This window comes from Micrasema longulum, unplaced genomic scaffold (assembly GCF_059751315.1).
Source record: "Micrasema longulum isolate JH-2025_06_02 unplaced genomic scaffold, ASM5975131v1 h1tg001292l, whole genome shotgun sequence".
NCBI lineage: Eukaryota > Metazoa > Arthropoda > Insecta > Trichoptera > Brachycentridae > Micrasema > Micrasema longulum.
The window spans coordinates 98,461-126,091 of NW_028278479.1; the positions used below are offsets into that span (position 1 = coordinate 98,461).

The window sequence follows — 27,631 nt, forward strand, 5'->3', positions numbered from 1 at the left end:
CCCGATCTGGAGCTGAACACTGGTGGTTGGTGGTAACAAAGTATTATGATGCGGCTCACGTTTAACAAAATAAACGCGTGATTCACTACACGAGGTCTTATTGTGGCGGATGATCAAAGGATACTAAGGTGGGAACAGTTGTTGCAAGCACAAAAGATGTCGACGTTATGACAGTAATTTGAACAATTAATACCCACATAATTCGCAACCAATATAACTTTAAAAAAGAAAATATAAAAAACATGTCACTAGAAAAACGTGACATATTTGGCATTGATAGTTGTGACGTCAGGATTCGAAACGACGTTCTATAAAAAAATAAGTGTCTTAGAGTAAAGTTAATAATGAAAATGAATCGTGACGTATTAGGGGCGTGGTCAATGCAATGACCGTTTTTGCGGAAATTCAAAATTCAAAATTTAAAAATATTTTTTATGCTGCTAGACCTTCATACCCCCTTATTACTTTAAAAATGTAAAAAAAGTGATACTCGTATTTCCCTATTTTGACTTCGCCAGTTTTTGCCATAAATATGTTCACGATATATATCCCACTTCTGAGAGCATGTTTCAATCATTAAGGTGATTCTAAACAAAAATATGATATTAATTATTAATAGATGGCGCTTTTATAATTTTTTATTACAAAGTACAATTTTTACGTTTATTTTTATTGGAAATTTTACAAAACTTGGTTTGCGGAACCTTTACATTATGTCGGTTGTAACAAATACGATAACAATACAATTTAGGACCTTTTCACAAAATGGTGTACAAAACAATTTTTATTTTATTTTATTTAGTATATTTTTTGTTTTGTACACCATTCAGTAAAAAGGTCCTAAATTGTATTGTTATGATATTTGTGACAATAAATGTAGTGCAAAGTTTCCGCAAACCAAGTTTTGTAAAATTTCCATTGAAAATAAATGTAAAAATTGCATTTTTCAATAAAAACTGATAAAAGCGCCATCTATAAATATTCATATTTCCGTTTAGAATCAGATTAAATGAATGTGGCCATAAAAATACTACACCACCACAAAGCGTTAAATATTTTCGTAATCAAATCCCCCTTTAATGAATAAAAAACCAACCATTCTCAGGGCTGGTATTCCGAACGCGTTTACAGCGCGCTATAATGCGTATTTAGTACGTAAAAACGCGCTATACCGCGCTATAATTTCGTTTGGAATACCAGCCCTGGGTTTCTTCAATTCCTGGCAAGATCGACATGAAATATTCCGTGTGTGATTAGTGTTATGATGAAGAGACGAGTACGCCTCGAAACCAGTAGACATAGAAAAGTTGGTAAGTGGTCATAGTAATATTGAAAATACTTTTCATTAAAAAAACAATTTTATTTATTTTCAGTAAAGGTACAAGATATTTACATTTTTAAATTATCATACTCGCTAGGAACACCGAGTTTAAGTTAAGAACAATTAAGCTTTTAATAATAATATACGATTTATATTTAAAGTATTTTAAAACTTAATATTGTTTAAAGCTCATATCCTTTATTTCGAAATCACACAGTACCGGTGCACCATCTCAGTCTAAAATAGATACGTGTCCTAAAATGACAAATTGTCATAAAAATACAACGTGACAAAACATAAAGTGCAAAAAAATATCGCAATTTAAAAAAAAACATCAAACGTCGTGGACTCACGGAGCAGGGGTTTGACGTTCGAATCCCGCTCTACCACAAGTTGATTCCCATTTTCTGGCACAGTTATTATCGACTAGTTAAAAATGGTAGAAAAAAACCATTTATTTAAATTGCTATAAAATATTGACAAATTCTGAACAATGTTATATTAACAAAACACATCACATAATATAAATTAATTACAAATTGTCACTAACAATTCTTATTATCTGATTTAACATTGAATAAATGTGTTCATAACACTCATTACTATTTTAAAAGCTCATATGGTTGTTTTTATTTTAAATATTTTTACCATGTACGCTGTTTTAAAAAGTTATTGTTTTTGTGTATTACACAAACTAAAGAATGTATTTTTTGTAAAACGTTTCCTAATTTAAAATGTGCTTCTTATTTTTTCCCGCACGTAAAGTTTTATAGTAAAACGCGTTAGAAATTTGCACACGGGGCCCTCAAAAGTACACAAATATTGGTCGCGACAAAAACTTTCATGACACCGGAACGAACCGTAAGATGTTCATTCGCACTGAGATCAAAAATAAAAAAATCTAAACACGAGGCGCGTCATTTGACAATGACGCTTAAAACCTCCAAATTACTCATTGGAAGGAAACCTCCTTAGTCCCCAAATTATTGCCCAAATTCAGATTTTTCAAAATTAATTCGCTATTGCAGCCATGGGTAATTTAAGATAGTTTTGTTGCTGGTCAGTTCGCAGCTCACTTGAAGTTTTGATCTGGCTCGCAGACCAGTTCACATTATTTCGCCAGACTGCCCCGAGTCGCGAGCTCAGTCGCAAAACGGAAATAGCAGTGAGCCGAACGATACAGGTCGCTTCGTTATAAATGTATGGTTCACCAAAACACCGCTAATGCGCTGAGTCGGCTGACCGGGCCGTGGTTATGAATGGCTATCTTCATCGGTATATCTTGACCATAGAACAACAAGGTATCATTAGGCTTTTTCATGAAACTGAGATATTAGAGTTTAAAGTTTTGATTATTCAGCGATTTCTTAGATATTTGACATTTAAAGTATTGAAATTACCTTTTCATTTTATTATTTATGTTCTTAAATATTTTTCTACAAAATATGCAGCGAATTTACTGAAAATGATGTTAAAATAATTTGCATGGGCCATTGCCCACAAAAAACAATATAAAACATTGTTTTTCTTCAAAACAAATATTTATGGATTATATAGAACTTTGTTGTCTAGCTATTTCCTAAAGAACAAGGAATTATGACACGTTTTTAATACAGTTTTAACTCTTGTGTGGCTGTGATGTTACACTAGTCGACATAGGACACAAGACTTGATATATCTCTCTTATTTAAAAAAAAGTTGAATTCATATTTTTTGTAATCCTCAAATGGACATTTTCACACTCGATTGAGTAAGTAACATTTGTATAACTATACTAAATGTTAATACAAAAAATATTTATCCTTGCTACGCGAAGAATTAATGTCCGCTGATTCAGCAACACATCTATACAGATACCTTATACGAGAGAGAGCACGAAGATATAAGTCATATCAAGGAAGACAGAGACGCTGTTCTGCGGCGGGTGTCGTCTAAAACAGATTTAGTCTTCAGTCGGTTGATGACAATGATGGGGGACGCACGCGCGTAACATGAGCGGCGTATTTGTGATTTTTAATTTATTTTGCTATAACAGGGCTAAATTATATGTTTATTCGCATTAATTATGGAAAAGGAATTATTAAGCAGTATGTCTCCATGTTTTTTTTTTTTTTCAAATGTCTGAACTTTAGAATATTCCGTCTTTTACTAGTGGTAACACGACGTTACATCACCGCGCGTAAAGGGATTATTTACCACAGTCTTTTAAGAGTTAAAGATAATTTTGGTAGAGAAAAAAATGCAAAAAGGTCATTTTTTAAACAACATGTCAGATGATACCTTGTTATTCTATAGTCACGATATACTGAGACGTTATACACTAATATCGATATTTATGGACGAAAGTGTGTATAATTGTATGCAAATTCAAAGTATCTTCGTCGGTAGCTGGTAATTGAACATGTTTAGAAAAAAAATGTAAACAATTTCTATTTTTCATACAGAAACCTTAATTTTACTTTACAGATAAAATGGAAGATAAATTTTAACTTCCCATCAGAATACGTACCCTGGGCCCGATTACAATGGGAAGTTAATATTTATCTTCTATTTTATCTACAAAGTAAAATTAAGTTTTCTGTAAGAAAAGTAGAATATGTATACAATTTTTTCTTCTAATTTTACTTTGTAGATAAAATTGAAAATAAATGTTAATTTTTCATTGTGATAGGGGTTCTGGGATTATAAAATAATATATAGTCCTTAAAATATATCTCGATTAAAATGACAGCTGTCAAACCAATGTCACTAGTGATGGGAAATTACTGATTACTAATCATGTACCGATTAAATCGATTTTATCAGTTTTTTCATGCAAACATAAAACTCTGTTTCCGAAAATTGATATAAAATTACAAAAACAAGCCTATTATAGTGTGTTTAGGACAATTATTTACCAAAAAAAATAAGACATTAAATATTTTTTTTCATAAACAACAACAAATAAATTATTTTATTATTTGATCGATTTACATTGATCAATTTGTCCTATCTCTAACATTTCTGAAAAATGACGTAACCTTGTAAGAACGTCGTTAATAATTAAGTTTATTTTAGTTTTTTAGTTTTAAAGCTGATTTTAAATAATTATGTTGATTTATATGTCAAACATTGTATTAAAAAAAAAAATTAACTTGCCAGATACGAATAATTTTTCTTGTCAATATAAATTACTCCTTAGACGTTACTACAAAGTTATGTCGTCATCCACGCTGACAACTGTCATTCTAATCAAGCTATATTTTACGGACTATATGTAAACAATCTTTATAAATAAATATTTCATGTCAACTATGTCAGGAATTGAACCCGAGATCTCTTGCATGGTAGGCAAACACGCTGGCCATTTGACCACGACGCGGACAGCCTCTTATAAAATTGATTTTATAATTTTTCCATGTTGAGACGTATTTTAGTAATAAATACTACGCGCTTTGTTAAATACATTTGAAATGGTTGCAATTTTAGACTAGATGTACATATTTATGTGTTTTATAAAACTTATTACTAGATAATATAATTATTTAAAACATCACAGACGAATAACAAGAACTTTTTTTATAAAAAACACTATCTATTTAAATTATATAATTTCTACATACATAATATTATAGATGTAAATATAAATATAGGGACTAGGTTGAATGTGTCTAAAATGATTCCCCGCAAGACATATTATCTCATAACGAGATATGATGTATTTCAAGTTCTGTACAGTTCACATTTTGTATTTTGCTAAAGCACTTTGAAATTGTGTATTTCATAGCTTTGAAGCTGTACTCCCGAAGGGGCCATTTTGTACACGTTTCCCCTGTATTACATTTTAACCCTTTGCTCCCTGACGGTACAAATTAGGTCATTTTCAAACTAAGTCAAACTAATCACTGTCGGTACATATCTGGTCTTTTTTTAGTAGTTTCGGTCATTTTTAGGTAATTAGTTCCAAAAAATGACTCTTGGAGATCAGTTTTGCGTGGAGCTGTCACTCGTTTGGCTGTGTAAAATTACTACTCCTTTACAAACCTCAATGTCATAATAATGACAGCAGGTAAGTTTTTTTTTCTAAATATTTTTGTTTTTTATTATAATGCGAGGTTTCAATTTATTTTTGTAAATGTATCGTCATTCCCTTTCCGCAAATTATGGTGCATTGTAACCAATCGCAACGTATCTTGATCATTTTTGTTGCACGAAGGTAAGATGATCAGTCTTACGCTTCAGGTACCAGTCCAGGGACTATGAAATATTTTAGTGTGAAAAGACTCTTTTAAATAAATATTTCATATCAACCATGTCGGGAATCGAGCCCGAGACCTCTAGCATGATAGGCAAACGCGCTAACCATTACACCACGAGGCCGTAAATTGAAGGGCCAAGGAAGTGAATATATCGTATGGGAAAAATAACAAATGTTTGTATCGCAAATCTCTGCAGAATATATTTGTACCACTATTTTTTTTAATGTAGAGTTTATAAAATATATAATCATTTTCAAGCTACAAACATCATAATTGTATTTTAGTGTTTGCATGTTGAAATAGTGATACTCGAATGCAGAGACAAACCTTAAGGTGAGGAAAGTACATTCCATTGTCGTCACCTTCGGGTTACTCTCTGCATATAAAATTAGAATGTACTGTCCTCACAATGATATGAGTATCCTGACGAAGAGACGGGTACGACAACAAAGTTAATGTTTTAAATAAAAATAAAATAAATTTAAAAATGAAAAGTTTATAAACGCTACTAAATCTCTGAACATCAGAGTTTTATGATCCTAAGCGCCATTTTTGACTTTTTTTTGCTTAATATATAGATTAAAATTAGGTAAATTCTTTATCTGGTGATAACAATTAGTGCTAGATATTATAGAAGTGCAAAAATTGTTTAATATCTGATTTTTTAAATTACAGTTATCGGAGGCATACAAAGTCTTTATATTGCATATTTAGCTCATTTTTACACAGCGTAATCTATACATATTATTTTAAGGTGCATAAATCAATTTCAAAAATATGTTTGTACTGTAAACAAAAGAACTTAAAAATCAATTTCTGTAATGGAGATCGTTTTTTGCTTTTTTCAAAAAAACCAACAAATGGTGCATAGGATTCCTTACCTCTGACGTAATGATACATGTCCAGGGTTTAAAGGGTTAAGCAGTAAGGAGCCAGGTTAACTCACAAAATTTCTTAATGTTTGTGCTTAAATTTTAATTTAATTTAATTTACAATAGTTTTTCTTAAATAAACGAATTTTGCTTTAGTTTTTGTGCATTATAATACACTGGAACCTCGTTTTACACGTTTTTTTCACGTTTCCAAAAAACACGGTACAAAAATTCACTGAAAAATTTCTTCCAAACAATGCATAACATAATTATACTATTCGTAATTGGAATGCCCTAGATCGTTCTTTTACTTACTTAATAATAAATCACGATAGTACACAGGTAAATGTCGATTTACGCCGATTTACAATTACGCCGGTTGGTGCCGGCGTGGGATTCCCCGGTTCGGCCGACTTCAGACGCCAGTAGGCGCCGCGATTCTAATAGCTGACACACTTTTACACGTTGTTTTATTCTATTACCGTATACGCGAGCAGCCTATTGTGTGTATGAAATTGTTTCTGAGTTAGTTTTCGTTTTGTTTTTTAAAAGATAAAAAGGGATTTGTAGTTTATGCTATGATTCTGTAAGAAAGGAAGCAACAATTAAAGCAAATGAAATTGTATGTTTTTTTCAAAAAAGTGTGAGAATTTAATTGAGTACCGACGAACCGGTGAGTCAGTATTTTTATTTTAAAAACATCATTATTTATATCAAGAAAATTTTATTTATTTTGTAAACAAATTTAAACTGTATTTATTAAACAAATTTCGAATTTATTTTGAATATGTATATAGGATACGTATTAAATAAACATGTTAGATTGTTCTTAGAATTTTGACACGGAACCTAATCTTATATCTTCCATTAAATTCGTGTTTATTTTACACCGGTGTCTCTCGGAACGGAACCACAGTGTAAAACGACGTTTACCTGTACAAATAGTAAAAAAATTATTTATTTTGAAATCCCGAATCAACTTTCATATAGGAAAACCTGGTCAAGGTGCTAACAGTAACACAGATCGGTGCAGTGGATCAAGTTTCCTGCAGGTAAAAGTATAAGCACTACAATTCAATCTTGCTCACAGGAAGAAGGTCTCATTGGGCAAACACATAACAACTAGCCGGCCGGTAGCTGTGACAGTGCCTAAGGTTTGTCCATTTTTTGTCTATCAATACTAAATGTTTAAGGTAAGTTTTCTTTGTTTCAAGTCTGATTTGCGAATAACATTTTTATATGGCATTGATTTTACTTTAAACTTCGTGTATTCTGGTTACATATAACAGTATTACTATGATGAACAAATTTTGTAATTTGTGATTGTTTGACTAAAAAATCGAAATGGCCGTATAAGGTACAGTGGATTAAATACCGCAGTAAACAGTGAATCGTGATCCACTCTATATATATTAGAAATATTTTGATGCTATTCGCTAAAGTCTCTTAATACATATTTATTTACCGTGCACTAGAATGAGTCACTGTTTATTTATTTGTGATCCACATTACCAGACTTTAGTACACAGTGGATCATTTCCCATTTTTCAATAAAACCGTTGTAACTTTTTATATTGTTAGTAAATCTAAAAATATACAATGCAGTCTGAAAAAACGATAATTTAGCCATAGTGATACCTAATTTGAACTTTTGTTTCCAAACCATTATAAAATTACAACCCTCCGCAAAAACGGGTGATACACTGTCGTCACTCTAGCCCTGCTGTTATTTTTTACACAGTACTATGCGGAAAGTATCCCTCGTGTAAAAAGAGGTTCCAGTGTATTTTTAATCTTCAAAGCATCCGAAAACTTACAAATAAATTTCAATATAATTAATATATTTGAGTTATGTTGATGATTTGTATAAAGTTAATAGTTTTTTTTTATTTGTGGATTGACCTAAAAATGATGACATGGATTTCCAATTGTGATACAGTACCAATATTTTGCCAGGCGGACGTTACAAAACTAATGCAAATTAGAATTTTTCGATACCCAATTAAAAATCAGCGAGTGTAATCATTTCGAGGTCATCCCTTCTGCATCATATCCGTGTGCTCTGGACGTCCTGAGACACATGCGCAGGTCGCCTCGCCAGAACTTTGGGCATGAAAAGTAGCTTAAACATCATTCGGAACTGGCGGCTCATGGCGCAGTATAGAATGAAGTTAATGGCTCCGTTGAGTAAAGCTAAGATATCCATCAACTCACCGAAGAGATAGTAACACTGCTTAAAGAAGCATCGTCCCAAAACCCCGCTCATGAGACCTAAGACCCCCTGAGGAATTTCCGTGAGCAGAAACAGAACCAAAACTGCGACCAGCATTCTGGTTGTCCTGTACGTGCGCTTATCAAATTTGAACGTCTGTTTTTCCTGTTTGGTGGGTGGGTCGCAGGTATGGGATCTCAAAGCCGCCTTTCTGATGTTGGCAGTGTGGAGGGCCTTGATCAACCAGATGCTGATGATCGTTAGGATGACGCACGGCAGGAGCTTGATCAAGATGCCGTGCATCCAGAAGTTGACCTTGTACAGCGGGCCGTAGTTGGAGTCCACGTGGTACAGAATGACCGGTTTGTTGTCCTCTATGATGACGGTGTTGCTGACGTGGAACAGGACGAAGGTGGGCGCGTTGAGGAACACGGGAAGAATGAAGCTGATGAAGACGGCCACACTGCAGCGCCGCTCGGAACACAACACGTGGTTCATTTGGGGAAACCTAAAACAAAACGTTATTTACATTCCTTGCTCAAGATAGATTCTCAAGATATTGTATCTCAAATCAACATCAATGTTCCAATACAGAACCAACACTATTTTCTTTTTACTAATACCAAGAATGCTTTGGTTTGATAATGAAGTATCCAAAGACGGCTCGATTGTTGCGTTCTTGCAGCAAAGATTGTTAAAATTAACAAAAGGGAAATAATACGCTCACTTTTTGATTTATATGAACTTGCAGACAAGGCATTGCCTTGTCTCTTTGAGAAAATAATTATTCCTTTGTATGATTTGTTGTTTGTATTAAGTTAAATATTATTTTGAACTTTCTTTGTACATTTTTAATTAATAACATTTATATTATTATTATTGATAATAATAATAATCATGGTTTATAAACAGAAAAAACAATTTCTCTTTCTACTACATACACACTAAGGTAATAGATTTCTCTGGATTACGTCTAGTCTGGCTAATTAGGTATAACCTGTTTTAAAGCAGACATTTTTATGCAAAATAAACAATAACATTACTACCTAACAGTTAATTTATTTTACAGCTATATAATATTATTTATACCATTTATTATTTAAGAATGTTTTTGAGTAAATTTTCCGATTTTTCCCTACCTAAACCCAGAAACCATTTTTTTACAAATTTATTTAATTGAATCCGGGTCATGGTTTTGCAATGTTCGGGTAACATATTATTAAATATTATGGGGCCCAGAAACCTGAAATTTCGTTGCCCGAATTCAGAGTTTGGGGTAGACCCCATGACCCATCCTCTAATTTGACTTCTGGTAGTGTGGGAGTGTTCCTTTTGGGATTTGGTAGAATATAACGATTTTAATTTAATATTGATTTAATTAAAAACATTATCTTAAATAACTTGACGCTGGGGTACCAGAAGGGCTTTTTAAAAATTATTTTAATTATTGATTTTTGAGCAGATTCGAGAGGTTTAATGTTGATTTATTTGTGCCCCCCCATCCTATTATGCCATAAGTTAAAATTGAGTTACATAAAATAAAATATTGGGTGTTAACATCATAACTTGTTATCGTTTTTTTTCCAAATGAAGAAAACAAGAGGATACAACAAAAAAATCACAATAAGTTTTTATGAATGTATGTATGTGTATGCGCATGCGTGTATGTACGTGTGTGTGTATGTACATATGTATATATGTGTATATTTATATATACATGTGTGTATATATGTGTATGTCTGTATGTATATGAATCAAAATGTGTATCCGAATAAGTATATATTGTGTTTGTCTGTGCTCTATATTAATTTGTTAAGTATTATAATATATTAAAATGTAATTGCCTAGCTTGGAACGGGGTATGTACCCTTGTTAGCTGGGCAAAGTGAATATGGAATTGTATTTTGATAATAAGTGTGAATAAATAAATAAATAAAATAAATAAAAAAAAAATATATTCTCTTTCATTATTGTTAAACAAAATAGTATACAGGTGTTCTTTAAATCCTGTTACATCCGAAACCACGATGATCAGTATGAGCAAGAAGACATATTAGCAAATTAAAATACATTAAAATCTTAAGAAATAAAAGATAAATAAAAAACAAATGGTTGCATACTCCAGCAGTGGTGAAACGGGAAGGGGGGAGGGGGGAGCCTGATACACTGTCAAGCACACGGCCGCGCCCCTCTCGCTTCTCCCTTGCAGAAGTAAGCAACCAATTGTTTTTTAAAAATATTTTATTTAAAAAAAATTTCTTCGTTCTAAATATATTTTTTAATATGCTTATGTCTTCTTGCCCATACTGATCATCGTGGTTTCGGATGTGACAGGGTTTAAAGAACACCCTGTATAATTCATAGCATCTTCATCGTACATTGCGTAAATATCGCGAGCAAAAGCGAACAGAAGGAGTTTCGAAAATGAAGGTGTATGAATGAAAAGAAAAATAGATTCTCTCTGCCAAAACAAAGTAAGGTGGTGTTCTATCCTCTCTGCGTACCCCTACGGAGAAAAGATGTGACGGTTTGTAATTATATTTGCGTTTATATGATATTTGTAAAATAATTACAATGAGGAAGTTCAGTGCTATGGGATATTGAATATAAAAAATGTTTTCTTACATACGATAAAAATTAGAGCATTTAATTGCATAGCGTAGTTTCTCGAAAATGAATAAAAAAAAATTTAAAAAAACAACTTTGAATAACGTCACAAGTTCTTCCGAATCAACCAATGATAGAGTGTTGTGATAGATACCTACTTTTCGGGAAACCAAAGGGAGTTTTAATAATATATGTTAGCAATAACAGTTACAGTTGGTTGAGTAAATATTAGAAAACGTGATTATTTACTTTGATGATGGTTACCCATCATCACGCCGTTTTCCGGTGGGTGTAGACAGAGAGGATAGAACGCCAAATCACTCTGTTTTTGCATGCAGACCAGCTTCCTCTATATTCAAAAATTTTCTCACGCACGCATGCCGATTATTCTAACTTTTGACATGTCCATCTTCGAGTATTTGTTGAATTTTGTCATGCTAGTCTTTCCGCGGTCTTCCTCGTTTTCTGCATCCATCAATATTCGCATCGTCATTCCTTTAAGTCGTTCTTTCGTCGTCTATTCGCTCTACACGTCCAAACCAACGCAGCACACCTTTCTTGATTTTGTCGATAACGCTCGTCTCAGCCTTACATAATGCTTCACGATCTTCAAAATCGACAGCTGCCCATGTGATCATGAAACATCTCAAGGTGTCCCTCACCTGTTAATGCATTGCCTCCTTTTTAGCTTTCAGAGACAACAGCTCGTGGCGCGATGCAGGAGTCTGGAGGAAGAACTATGCGACATCGGATCGGTGATACTTCATCAGGAACTTAGACGAGAGGTGGTATTTTACATGGTCACGTTAGTAGAGGACATTGGTGAAATAAATTAAAGTAGGATTAAAAATGCCGAACACTCTTCTAGTGAAACGGAAGGCCTGTCAATGACTGTCGACATGCCTGGTTCTCCTGTGGAGTTTTAAGTGGTTTCCTCATCACTAGAGCAAATACTGGAGATGATCATGATTGATCCACTATAAAATATCTCTCTATATCCCTAAAGATAAAATAGAAGCTTATTAAAAGCAGAAAAAATCATTTAAATGAATTAAAAACCTTGTACATGTGATGTGTAATGTCACCATGGTTGTTTAATGTATACATGGACAACTGAATGAAAGAGATAGAATGTATGGGTATTGGAACAAAAATGGATAATTTTTCAGTAAGCTGCTTGTTATATGCTGATGATGCAGTTCTGTTAGCAAGCAGCAACGAGGATTTGCAAAAAAATAGTATCTAGAACGCATGATGCATTCCTGGAGAGGGAATTGGCGATGAACGAAAGTAAGTCAAAAGTGATGGTATTTGAAAGGGGAAGTGAGGTTACTGACTGCATAATAAATGTAAACAACGAATGCCTCGAATAAGAAGAAGAATTTGTGTATCTGGGAAGCATATTTTCAAGAGATAAAAGAGTAGAAAAAGATGTTGAAAGGAGAGTGAATGCGAGTAACAAAATAAAAGGAGTACTAAACATAGTAATTGTTAATAAAAATATGTCAATCGAAGCTAAACTGGCAGTGCACAACGAAGTTTTAGTAACAACACTTGTGTATGAAAGTGAAACATGGAACTGGCAGAGGAAGGATGAAAGCCGAGTGAACGGGGTTAAAATTCGATCTCTTAGACGAATATGTGGGAAATCAATGTATGACAGGGTTACAAATAATGAAATCAGGCGAGATTGTAAATCTGAGTCAAGTATAATTGATAATATTAAGAAAAGGTCTCTGAGGTAGTTTGGTCATGTAGAGGGAATGGACGAGGAAAGTATCGTAAAACAAGTCAATTTGGCGAAAATGAACGGTAACAGTAACAAGAAAGACGTGGCATGATCAGATAAACCAAAATCTTAAGTCTGGTCATGTCAAAAGCAGACAGAACCGAAGGGCATGTATGACAAGATGTATGAATGTGGAAGAAGCTAGGAATAGATGCCAAGATAGACGTGTGTGGCGGTCCATTCTATTTGCCACCCCTACGGGGAAATGCCGTGATAGTAGTAGTAGTAAAATCAATATGTAGAATTAAGTATAAATTAGCTATGAACTCCGGTATCTATTAGTTGAGTGCTGGACCTTCAATAAAGATAAAGGTTCGCCTTCGGGTCTGGCCTCAACGATACCGGGAAAATAATACCCTAGAAAATATGTTGTATAATAGGTAAGGTAAATAATTTACACAATGAACGAATCTCGACATTTGTACATCTAACACCACCCATTCCTCCGAGAGGTCGCATTTCGACAAATAAATTCACGTTCTTTTCCGTACATATTTTGGGGAAAATACGTAGACATTGCTCATAATATTGTATCATAAATATATTTTATTAACTACAAATAAAAAAGGTTATCTCTCGCTCGTGCGTCCATTTGCTAAATATATTAGTAAAATAAATCAAAACTTCTGAAGCAGAGAAACAATTGACCTGGGAAATATTTATCATTGATGTTAGTTGGCCCTTTCGTGATAAATATGGAGTTTTCTAAATAAATCTCAAACATCCAAGGATTTCAGTATGCCTTTAATTTTAAATAGTATGAGAATTATATTTATACGAGATATTAAAAGAGAAATTCATGGCTGGAAAAAAACCCTTTGGTAGATTGGTTTTTGGCTATTTTTTTTACTATTTTTGTATAGAGGGTATTTCAAAAGAATCCACAGATCAAATTGATATAAAAAAGATCGAATTTATTGGCAAATTTATTCGCCTGTCATAATGTTTGATTATGTTTTATGTGTATTTGAGATTATGATTGAATTATTTTAAATAAGGCATGTTTCAAAATTACATGAAATGTCTACCTCGGCACGGGATACCCCAGTAAGAGAACATTATATTTAATGTAAAAAAAAATACATAATTTGTAAAAGAACAAATAAATAATTAAATGTCTCCAGAAGTAAAAATCTGCTAATAATCAAATCATCTAAAAGCAACTTTTGTTTTTATGGCCCAATGTTTATAATATGTAGATAAGTCCATTGGTCACACATCTTCGAATTCTTTGGGAAAGGTCTTCAGGCTTTTCATAGATGTCTTAGCCAATTAACACAGTGTGAAATGAAGATGGATTGGCATGGATTGGCTCGAAGTCTTATGTACAATTTTTACACTAAGACAACTTAAACAAATATAAACTAATATCACTTTCGGACCTTTGTCCTTTATCCCTTTGGATTTTGAGTATTATTCTATTAAAATCTATAACTTACTTTCACTATCTATTAAAACAATTAGTAACGAGAAAATGTTTAAAAAGGCTATAAAAAAAGGGATAGTGAGCTAGGTAGAAGTAAAATGCTTATGTTTTTGTTCTTTCATTGTGCATTTTATAATTTAAATAATATAGATGCACACAAACAAATAATAATCATAAATACGTAGTGTTTAAAACTGTCTGAACATTTTGTAAATTATCCCTTTTTATTAAGTTACCCTTCTTTGTTTATTGTCAAATGTAAAAATATTTTAAAAAAAGTATATCTTTAAGTGTTCTCGGCACGGGTAACCCCAGTGAGGTCACATCATTTTTATTATTAATTATAGTTTATAATGGAAAAAATATGAATAAATAAAATAAATATATACACAGGATATTCTTTAAGCCCTGTCACATCCGAAACCACGATGATCAGTATGGGCAAGAAGACATATTAGCATATTTAAAAAAATATTTAGAACGCAGAAATTTTTAAAAATAAAATATTTAAAAAAACAAATGGTTGCTTATTTCTGCAGGGGAGAAGCGAGGGGGGCGTGGCCATGTGGTTGACGGTGTATCAGACTCCCCCCTCCCCTCTCCACGCTTCACCCTTGCAGAAGTAAGCAACCATTTGTTTTTTTTTATATTTTACGTTCTAAAAAAATATTTTGATGAATATGTCTTCTTGCTCATACTGATCATCGTGGTTTCGGTTAAGACCGGGCTTAAAGAACACCCTGTATATTATATATACCACTACAGGCCAGGAGACCCAATCACAGTGGTGAATTACGGCACAGAACACCCAGGATTGAGAAAAATCGCAGTTTATTTTTTGTGTGCTTATCGGGAATGGAACCCGGAATCTTCTGTGCTTGAGTCACGAGTCTTAACCACTACACCACGGAGGCCGCCGGTCTTAAAACAATTTCAGTATTGCCCTCGTTTGTCTTCGCTACACAGTTTTTTAAAATTTTTGTTCAGTTTCTTGTTTGTGTTTGTTTTCTATTTCTTCATATAACTATTGTGATTGCCTTAGGCCATATGTTTAATGAATTAATTAATAATTATTAGAATACTGTAGTAAATAAATGTTTCAATATAAAATATCGTGTCGGTTTTGTTTAAAGGCGAATAAGCAGTTTGAAGAAAAATGAGATATATGAGATATAAGAAAAATGAGCCTATACTTAGATAAAAGAAGAGGAATGTAATGTAAAATATTTTTATTGAATTTTTTGTTTTAATTAAAAAATAAATATTAGCGTTCTTATCATTTACCCAAATATTTCAATTTTCGTGGCCATTTTCAACGAGTTGTAAGTAACTGACTATTAGAAAATGGAAATCAAGTTGGGCCAGAGTGGGGTTCGAACCTCGGACCTCTGATCCGTGAGTCCGCAACACTAGCCACGGGACCACAACCCGATTTAATTTTTTTTGTTTTTTTTTGTTTACACTTGTTATATTTTTTTGAAGAACATTTTAATGAAGGTAATATATAAGTCTAGGCATCTACAGGGCTTATAGTCTGTCATTGGCTGGTTAAAGTGGTCACTTTACACACTGTAACATTCACCAACCTACCCATATTTGAACATCTATATACCTTCGATTCTTTCACCTGTTGATGTTTGTGAAGTAAAAGAGCTGAAACCCTTATTTATGCGGGTGAGATTAATCTATTTGAATTATTTCACCGACATACTAGGCAACGCCTGAAATTTTTATTTTATTAAATTTCCATACTTCTTCATGAACCAGATGGATTTATCAAAAATCTCTGTTGTAATATGTAAATATTAACAGCTCCCCGGGAGTTGAATCCAGTCCTTGTCTTTTCAATAAAAAAATTTGGACGAATTCAAAATATTGTTGATATAACTTTATTTTTTAAAACAAAAAATTCTACAAAGACATGGCCTGTGCCTAAAGTTACATTCCGGTTCTTTTTGTTTTTGAACACGAGTAAATGGAAAATATGAAATAGAAAAAAATTGACGTAGAGTAATAATTTAAACCAGATAATTTAATTAAGCATAAATGTGAAAGCAAAAAAGGTTATCTAGAACAGAAAACATTGACATTTATATTTTATTAATAGTAAAGACTACAGATTGTAGAAGTAACAGTTCACCAATTAAACTGTTCTCTGAAACAGTGAAAAAGCTGTGTGGTCAAAAAATCCTGATCAATTTTTAATTTTTGTAAGGGGGTGATGGCCATGTGTTTTTTTAAAGAAACAGTTTCATATATTCGGACTTACTTTTCGGTTTTCATGGGAGGGGATAGCCACGATTTTTCCCACGCACTTTTAGACTGTTATTTTTAACAGTTTAATATTTAAATTTAAATATAAACAACTCCCTAGGGAGAAAATCTAGCCAGTCTGCAAGCATTTGGACATACTAAAAACATTGTTGACAGAGGTACACATTTAAAAGTAATTATAATGCAAATTAATATTGATTTGGCAATTCTCGACCCGAGTACGGTCCATTGTTTTGCTGCGAACTGTAGCTAAATTAATACTTAATAGTCAAGGTTTTCCTACGCATTATTATCTGAGCAACTGGCCAATTTGTTCTAGAAATGAATAATGCCAAAAACGGCTGCGTCGAGCGCCACATGTACTACGATATGACGCATGAAAGTATTTATGGCCAAAGAAAAATAGCCCTAAAGAAATAATGTTTTCCAAATTGAGAATCTTTAAATAATTTTTGTAATCTGCAAGTTTACTCTAGGAGAAAAAACCGCCACTGGTTTTAAGATGTTTAAAATATAGTTAACTTATTTGTATCAAGAATAAGCTGGAATGATCGGTTAGTTTCTTGGCTCACTGCTGGCGCTAGGCGCGCTTTATTTTACCGATGGATTTCAATTTCAATTTCAATTTATTTATTTTAAAAACGTTTATGTACATAACAAAAAAATTCAAAGCATACATAAAACGAAAAAATGAACACTAAAATTTAAGTCCTATGCAACATGTGGGATTAGGAGCAACGTTTTAATTATGAGTGATCTTCGTTCCAACCTACCTGATAGCGAGGTACCTCCACACGGCGAGAGTCAGGGTCAAGCAGATGGAAGTTGTGTGACATATTTGAGTGAAGTGCATGTGCATGAGCAGATACACCGCTGAAGAGTGCGGGAATTCCATTTTTTGTGGAAAAACCTGGAATTATATACATTATAATATTAACAATTGAAAAACAATACACTATGGAATAATCAGATGGGGTGGTGCCTTTAAAACAAATATTTTACCGGTCCAAAATATACAAAAAAATTTACATTTAAATTTATTTCAACAGAGAGGGAAAAGATTTTTGAGAAGGGAATATGGAAGTCTAGGCATTTACAGGGCTTATGACCGGTCATCGGTTTCTTCAGACGTGATTTAAACAGAGATAATGTAGTAACATCTTTGATGGTGGATGGGAGATGATTCCACAGTCGAGCCGCATGGACAACTATATGAGTTAGAGAAGAAATAGGAATTGTGGATGGGTATTAAGAGAGTGCCTTGAGAATTAGAACGAAGAGGTAAACCATGAACTGTTAAGCGTTGAAATTTTTCACGCAGGTATATAGTGGTATAGAGTGTTAGGACTATGAAGTACATTGAACAGAAGTGAGAAGGAGTGATAGTCTCTCGGCTGTCTAATTTTGAGCCATTTCAGTTGCCTACGATCATCAGAAATGTGGTTATATTTCCTAAGACCAAAAATGTACCTTATGCGTGTATTCTGAAGTCGTTCAAGTTAATCTAGTTGCTCACAGCTTAAATCAGTCATGGAAACATCAGCGTAATCTAGAATCATCATTGGCTGGTTTAAATGGCCACTTTAAACGCTTTGTAATATTCACCATTCTGCCCATGTTTGAACATCCACATTTCCTCAACTCTTCCATCTGTTGACTTTTGTGAAGTAAAGGAGCTGAAACCTTAATCACGTGGGTAAGATTCATCCGGCTGAACCAAATCACCTACTAAGGCAACACCTGAAAACGATTTTCCAATTTTTATTCTTCTTCTTTTACCGGGTAGTTAATTCAACAATGTTTGAGTATGTCCAAATGCTTGCAGACTGGCTGGATTTTCTCTCCAGGAAATTTAAATTTAAATTTAAATATGAATAACTCCCTTGGGAGGAAATCCAGCCAGTCTGCAAGCATTTGGAGATACTAAAACATTGTTGAAAATAGGTATTGATATTATCGGGTACAGCAAGGTCAATTCTGCTAAAGTCAGCAAGGCCGCTTTCATACAAAAAACTGAAATTATAACCTTCTGAAAATAGTGCTGATCACACAATGGCAATTTTTTATTTGAAGAAAACACCTAGACCACCAGAAAAATCTTATGGTATTGAAGCTGATGAGAAGATTAATGCTTCCAGAAATTTAAGTGTCCTAAGTATAGTGGTGAATTACACAGTTTGTAAAGTGGCCACTCAAAGCAGCAAATGACAGGTGATAAGCCCAGTAAATGCCTAGACTTCCATAATCCCTTCTCAAACATGTTTTCTATCTCTGTTGCAATAAATTTAGATGTAAAGAAATCTGTATTAAAAAAACGTATTTCGTTGTTCTGAATAAATAAACTGAAAATTATAATACGCAATGAAAACACAAAAAAGAGGAGTTTATGGGTTCGATTTTAAAGCTAGTTTGGGACTAATGTCTACTACTACCATCACGCTATTTTCCCGTAGGGGTAGGCAGAGAGAATGTCTATCCTGGCATACATTCCTAGCTTCTTCCACATTCATACATCTTGTCTTACATGCCCTTCCGTTCTGTCTGCTTTTGACATGATCAGATTTAAGATTTTGGTTTATCTGATCATGCCAGGTCTTCCATTTTTGCCAAATATACTTGTTTTACCATTCTTTCGTCGTCCATTCGTTCTACACGACCTAACCATCTCAGGGACCCTTTCTTTATCTTACCGATTATACTTGACTCAGATTTACAATCTCGCATGATTTCATTATTCGTAACCCTGTCATACATCGATTTCCCACACATTCGTCGAAGAGATCGCATATCAACCGCGTTAACTCGGCTTCACCCGCACAAGGAATACATGATTGGTGATACTTATTTAACTACGATTTTCAATTGTGCAATGCGTTGACTGAAGAAAAAAATAAAAGAAAATGTTAAAACAATTCATATTAATTAAAAAATATGTTATTGATATTTTATTGTTCAACATACATGATATCTATTGAAAAGGTATAAACGCGAAGGATAGTAGTTGTAAATGAAAGATAACACTACAAAATATCATTTTAACTAGTGATGAAACTGGTAGAGGTTTGGCCGGATACCAAATATTCGGCGAGCCTCTAAGCCGGATAGCCGGATAGCCGGGTACCCGGCTCATTGTATTATAAAACAATAGAAACACCCCGGTATTTGAATTTCTATAACAGTTTTTTTCACTGAATAGATAAACTGTGGTTTTTTTAAAAATCCATCCACAATAAAAAGCGATTAAAATATTTTCTTGATATTAATGAACACTTATTGATCAATGAGTCGCATATCAATATGGTTTATAAGTATATATGAAATAATAACTATGGTCTTGGGTAGTTTAATTTACCATTAATTAAAAAAATATTTTTAAATAAAAAAACATTTTCGGGTTAAATTCTGTTTTTACTGAACACTGACGATCATTTTTCTGAAAAAAAGTTAGTTTTTCAAATAATGAGGGATTTTGTATTTTACTCAAACACGGTCGATATCAATAAATCAATTTGGTTGCGTAGATTTCATGAAATTTTCGCAGTTAAATAAATATTAGGTATCTGCTGGATATTGAGCTACTATCCGTTTCATCTCTAATTTGAACATTTTTATAATCTCGCTATGAAAAACTATTTTGAACACGTTTCGGTTAATTTTTCAATTGATAAAATTGGATGCTTATGAACAGAGATTTCTTAGAGCAGAAAATTTCATTTTTTATTGTTAAAATTTGTTGTAACAAATAATATTAAATAGATCTGTTAATACAAAACCAGCTTAACACCGAACATGCCAATCTCACTGATAAAAATCAGAAATATAAAGTTACAGAAAGGTTCATTATATTCATTCCATAAAATAAAAGAGTGTTTTGAAATCACGGTGGTGAATCTCGAATTTATGACACGCATTTCCGTTAGCATTTTCCTTTTTACGTTTCTTCAATTTACATATTGGTAGCATGTTTGTTATGTAAACATGAATATACCCCTCTGCAAATAATAATAACACTTATTACACTAAAGAACGAAGAATACAGAGTCTATTGAGTTTAATGCTGACGGCGAAATAATAATCCTCGGAACTCATTATCCTGAGTAAATATTTTGGCAGATTTTGTGAAATTTCAGATTTATTTCTGAACTAGAAATAAAACGAAGCGGTACGGATAGCTTTTCAAGATTGAAAAACATAACAGAACAACAATGTGTACTGTTAAATAAATAATCAATAACCACATCCCGAGAACAATACTCAACTCAAAAAACTATTATTAAAACTGTAAACTAGCATTTATTTGCAAATACAAAAACACTCACTTGTACAATTTTGTTTTACATGCTTTAAAAAATAACAATGGTATAAAGGTCATTGTGCCGCAAGTATTTCTTTAATTTGAGTTAAAAAATTAAAGCTTATTTTAAATGTTTTTGCTTTTAAAGTTACATAAAGGAAAGGAAAGGATTACGGCGAAAGGATTTTTAAGTCCGAGTAAACAAAAAACTTTTTTTTTTATTTTTATTATTTCATTATTACTATAATACTTTATTTATTTTTTACGTGTGGAATGATGCGGAGTGGCTATTTCAATGTACGCTTTTTTTCTTCTTTTTTGACATTGTATTTAGTAATGTATAAAAAACTATAATTGGCCTATAATTTTGGTTTATTTGAAAATATTTTTATTTTTTTGTAATGGCTGTTCTTTTCTTTTAATAAATAAATAAAATAAAATAAAGGAGCACTAACTTGATATAACAAATAATATTTTACAAAACGATGATATTTGTGTATAATATTATTGATTTAAAAAAATACAGAGTTTTAGAAAAATATTGATCAAAGCCAACATGAAAATGATCACAATACCAGAAAAAAGGAAAAAATCCCATTTAAAAGAAAGGGGAAGTCACAAAATTTAATTTTATGTAAGACAGTAAAATATATGAAATGAAAAAAAAAACAAACAGAGGGTTTAGAAATATATGATAACAACTTCGAAACTGAGAGAGTGAAGTGATGTTTCGGAAGAAACTTAAAACCCACTTGTTCTCTAAATCATTTGAATAAATTCTTAGCATGTGGTAACAAAGTACATTTTTTTTCTTAAATTTAAAAGTTAAAAATTAATTTATATCTTTATATAATCACCTTGTAAAGCGCCCTTGAGGTATTATATTACGAAAATGATGCTTTATAAGTTATCCATAAATATTATTATTAACTTTTAAATTAAATACATGTACATTGTTATTATTAGAACACACATAAGAATATGTTTATGTGTGGCTTATTTCAAGATTCAAAATAAAAATAATTAAATATTTTGAATAATTAACAACAACAAATCATCAAGCCGTGCCATTTAGAACGCCATATCACCCTGTCTTTGCATACAGATCTCACTTACTCTACATTCATACATCTTCTCATGCTCGCACACCGATCATTCCTACTTTTGGCATGTCTACCTTTAAGTACTGGTTGGATTTTTTCGTGCCTTTTCTTTCTCGATCGTCTTTGTTTTCTGCATCCATCATCATTCGCAACGTAGATCCTTTTAGCCGTTCTTTCGCTATCCATTCGCTCTACATGTCCAAACCAACGCAGCACCCCGTTTTTGATTTTGTTGATAGTTCATTTATTTATATAAATGTATAATGTAAATGTTACGTAGTATAAGAAGTGCCCAATTAAACCACGCAATGATAGGTCATAAGCCCTGAAAATGCATAGTCTTCCGTAATCCCTTCTCTAAAAAGTTCTCTATCCCAAAATGGTGAATGTTACACAGTGTGTAAAGTTGCTAATTAAACCACGCAATGACAGGTCATAAGCCATGTAAATACCTAGATATCCATATTTCGTTCTCTAAAAGATTCCCCATACCTGTTGTAATTTTTTTATTTTGATGACTCCCTAAGAGGGGAAATTTAGTCTTTTATCTACGAACATTTGGACAAACTTAAAATATTGTAAATCTAGGAATGTTCTGACTTCCGCTGTTGAAGTAAGGAAAAGGCATTTAAAAAAATCTAAAGCGATATGAATAAATAAAAATTTTAACGATTTTTTTAAGCTACCTAAAAGAGATTCATGTGACGGGTGCGGTAGCCAGGTACATTAAGGGCCAACTCAGAAACCAAAACAGGACTATCAAGACGTCCATTAAGAATCTAGAATCTAGTGACATCCAGTCTGTTTACAAACTTTTGGACATACTAAAAACATTGTTTATCAATATTTCACGTCCACTCTGGTAGGAATCGAACCCAGGACCACAAGAATGATAGGCGAACGCGTCAACCACCACGCGAGACGGACTTATCGCCTCTCGATTTATTTTTTCAAGACTTTTACCTAAGAACAACCATTGAGTCGAAAACAGTCGTCCAGGGGTCTGGCTCACACACAGAACTGTATTTTTCTGCTAAATGGTGCAAAAAAATACAAATTAGAATATGTATTTTTTTTGTTTGTAAAAAAAGGTTGTGATTCAATTAATTTATTTAAAAATAACATATACTAGTACATTACAAACTAAAATTCAAGACATGTATGCCTACGCAAATTCTCATTAGTCATAAAATGCCTTAATCTTATTAAAGCTTTATAGCTTTGTTGCTAACGCCTTCATAACACATTAAGGTTTTTTTTATTTTTGGTTAAGCTCATATTCGCAAAGCTTTGAAACGTGTTGGGTGGAAAAATCGTGTAAGTTTATGGTTATAGCTTAATAGCCTACTTTTGTTTACTAAGTATAACTTTCATAGTGGCCCATTGTTCGTAATCAAGGATAAAATTCTTAATTCAATATTTGGGAAGACCCTTTTTGAAAAATATTGGAATACGGAATGATTAGCTTATAGAGCTTATTCTTCCACAATATATATTTTTTTCAATTCAATTAATTTATTTTTAAATAATACATTCATTACAAACTAAAATTTAAGACGTACATATTATAAAAAAAAACATTAAATACGTAAAGGGACGTAAAGAGACTTGTTAAAATAGTAGGAGAATCCAGTTCCGAAAAATCCCTTCGTATACATGGAACAGATCAACATCCAGAGCGATGTTTTTCAGCATAGCGGTAGCCCTTCTGACAGGCATAACCATCGGCAGGTTGGTCCTGTATCGGAATATAAAACAATCTATGCTGACGCTGTCTTAGGTAATTAAAAGGAACATACAAACCAATTCTCATCATAATCTCAGAATTATCAATCATACCGCGCAACAATCGATAAAAATTTGTAGCCAAATACACAATCATTCAGTCTCTAAACTGTTGTATAGCCAAGAATGCCCTGGAGAAACTCGGTCGGGTAGAGCCAAGGATAATGCTCTCTTAATACCCATCCACAATTCATCTTTCTTCTCTAACTCATATAGTGTCCATGCGGCTCGACTGTGGAATCATCTCCCATCCACCATAAAATATGTTACTACATTATCTCTGTTTAAATCACGTCTGAAGAAACATTTCCTTTCTCTTCCTTAATCTCTACTCCTTTCCTTTTTCCTATTTTTTCCTTTTTCCCATTGAGTAATAGTTTTGATTTAAGGTAATACATAAACAAATACGTTTATTTCTATTTTTATATATATTTAGCTTTTTAATCCTAATTTTCTATGGAATATTTAAATTGTAAATTGAATTATAAAAATAAAACTTTTATTTTATTGGTTGGTTGGAAAAAATTGCCATTTGGCAATAAGCCCGCCAATGTACAAATAGCATTATGTACAAAAAGTAAAATGAATAAATAAATAATACCTACACTCTCTCTTGTAGAAACATTTATTTTATTTACTTTTTATATAATATAGACAAAATAACGAGTTAGTTAGATATACAAAAATTCAAAAACAAAATTAAAACATGGGTATTAAAAAAAAAAAAATAACAAGAAATATATATATATACATGTATGTACGTCAGCATACAAAAGATATAAAAAATATAAAATGAATAAACACCAGATCATTAGCATAAATAGCTTTGGCAAATAATTCGAAAATATTTATAAAGAGATGATTTGAATTCACAGAGACTCGAGTTAAAAATGTCGATATGAGAGGTACATTCGTTTCCTAGTCTGTGTATACGCGGTATTGATGGGTGACAAAGATAGTTGGTTTGAGAAGGGTGACAATAATATAGACTATTTTGTCTAGTTCTACGTATTGGTATATTAATGCTTATTAAATCTCAGAATTGAATATCTCAGAAACTTATTCTGGATTTTCTCTATCATAAGAGAGTACCCAGTTCATGCGGCCCCCAATTCATCCAACCACTCTCGAGTTCACTTCGCACCAAGGAGTTGTAAAGAGTTCTCAGTACGCGGGTATTTTCGAAAACCCTGGCAGTACGCAGAACTACTCCTAACATCTCTAATGGAACGAATCATAACTGCTTGGGTATATTTAAATAGACAAGGCTGGATTCCACCCCCTAGCCACTCAAAATATTTATTCATTTATTAATGATTCAAAGAACCTTTTTAAAAAGTCGACAAAGTTGAAAGCAGCAGTAAAAAAGAAACATAAAAATAAAAAAATACGGTTATGATAAGAAAATCCTAGGTTTAAATTTACGAGTACATCCATCCATGCCAATATCAAAAAAGGGAAAGATTGTTCGTTTGTTTGCGTTTCCTTCACATCTAAATGAAGAGACCGATCGACATGTTTTTTTGCACGAGGATAGCCGGAGAAGTTAGGAGTAAAATAGGATACCTATTTTATATTCCGCATTAATAAAAAAATACATATTACATCAACAATGAGCAACATTATTTAAAATTGAGTAGGCGGTAAAGTAGGATGTCAAAAATAATACATTTGAAATTAATTCAACAACATTTGGACACACTTAAATCATTGTTGAATCAACTAACTAGTAAGACAAGAAGTATAAAAATGGGAAAATTGTTTTCAGGAAACAATGTTTTGAGTTTTGTTTTTGGCGGCCTCCGTGGTGTAGTGGTCAAGACGCTTGACTCACGCACGGAAGGTTCCGGGAATCGAACCCGGAATATAAAAATAATTACTCATCTCTAGTCAGGAGTGATAATACCGCTTGCTTCTTGAATGCTTGTCTTTGCTGTAGGATCACATCGACAGTAATGTTTAGTGAGATTTTGTTATCTGTTCCGGGAATCCTGGGCAGAGGGAAAAATAATTCGACGTTGTTTCTGAAATTTCCCACAGCAAAGACAGCATTGGTACGCAAGTTACTGCGAGGTGCATTAAGGTTAATCTGATTAGCAAAATGCGAACCTACCAGGTATCTGTATATAGCGAAGGGTAGGTATTCCAACATGACCAGCATGTCGGTTACAGCAAGCCATTTCAGTATCCTGTTGATGGGAGCGCAGGCCAAATCCTTGCGAGTTAGTACGAGGACATTCATTATGTTGGCTATGGTGCCGAATAAACACACCTGCAAAATGAAGACAGAACATAAATATTAAACATTTGCGATACGAAAATGAACGGCGCACTGAATCCAGTAATATACACATTTTATGCCCATGTGGTTCGAACCGTCATGTCAGTAGGGTCACAGTGAGTCACATCTTGCTGGAGTGTGTGATTCTACTAAATGCTGCAAATGCCCAGTTGCATTCCACCGGCAACACTACTGACTAGTCCTACTCGTTAGCGTCCACGTCGCGAACCCTGGGCAATGGAATCACACTCATAACGGTGTAATTGCAGCAGATAACGAAAGGATAAAAGGCGAGTTCCTGGCGCCTCCAAACCAGAACCAACTAGCTAAGAGAAGGTAACCCCGACAGAAAAATTCACCAGAGAAGGCAACAGTAAACCACTCTGGTCATCTTTTCCCAGGAACTACTATGGCGAGTACATCCAACAAGCAGTTGTCCTAGCCTCGGAGTAGCGCAGCACCAAGATGATTTCGCTGTAGTGTTTGCCGAAGTCAGGGGGACCTGATAAGGCACCACAAGAGAGAAAGAATGGTGCTTTATATCACAACAAAAGCTGCACCTTGACGTATAATAGCCGTGGATAATCCCTACTGCAGAGTGGCCACATAATAAAAAAAATTGAAACGCAGTGGAGTTTTAGTTACAACACTTATTTATGGCTGTGAAACTTTAAAAAAGGCAAGTAATGATGACCCTATTATCGGCATACTAGCAGAGGTTTTGGGAGGAGGAGATGGATATTTCTCGATATAGTGGAATTGACTTCCTTAGGACGAAATACATACATGACAATTACAAAAAGGAGCGGTGCAAGGACTCAACCTTGACGAACTCCGGTGATTACCTCAAACCAATCTGTTACAACATCGGTAATTCTAATTTTACATAATATGCTTTTTGAGTAAAGAGCTTCGATAAACTAGTTTAAGGGCACTTATATGCTGCAAGTATTTTCCAGATTGTGGGTCTATGCGGACTATCGAACTATAAATATCAATTCTCCCTGTGTTTTTCCATCATGCGGTGTGGATTTTAGCCATGGTGTAAAATGGCCGAGTCGCGTGGTATCATGCAGTGGGCTCGTGGTTCGTACGCGTTCAGCAGTCAAGTCTCCGTAAATGGACTTTACTGCCTGGCATTCCACCAGACCAAGACGCTCAGCATTAAACAAGACGACGACGAAGAGGAAGAGAGTGAACAAATCTCACCAGCAGACTGACGTATCCGTGGACATTGTTGTATCTCGTGACGGCCTCCTTGATGCCCCCCTCGCAGTAGAAGCAGGCGGGCGCGGGCCCCGCCTGGCGCGTCCACTGCTCGAACATGCGCGTTATGGTGTCCAAGTCCACGTCCATGCTGAAGTTTCTGGTCAGCATGGCGTTGACGAAAGCCTGCCGCAGGCTGCTGGCGGACCTGCCGCTGCCCGAC

General features: G+C 33.5%; 1 protein-coding gene across 1 annotated transcript; it reads right to left on the minus strand.

The window, feature by feature from the left end:
* Window positions 1–8,433: 8,433 nt before the first annotated feature.
* On the minus strand, window positions 8,434–26,097 carry LOC148276051 (G protein-coupled receptor dmsr-1). Its single transcript, XM_088234819.1, has 3 exons — window positions 26,035–26,097; window positions 17,513–17,649; window positions 8,434–9,151 (listed from the first exon to the last, which is right to left on the minus strand). Exons 1-3 carry the CDS (start codon window positions 26,080–26,082, stop codon window positions 8,479–8,481), a joined length of 858 nt encoding a protein of 285 aa, XP_088090945.1. The 5' UTR covers window positions 26,083–26,097; the 3' UTR covers window positions 8,434–8,478.
* Between the last annotated feature and the right edge of the window lie 1,534 nt (window positions 26,098–27,631).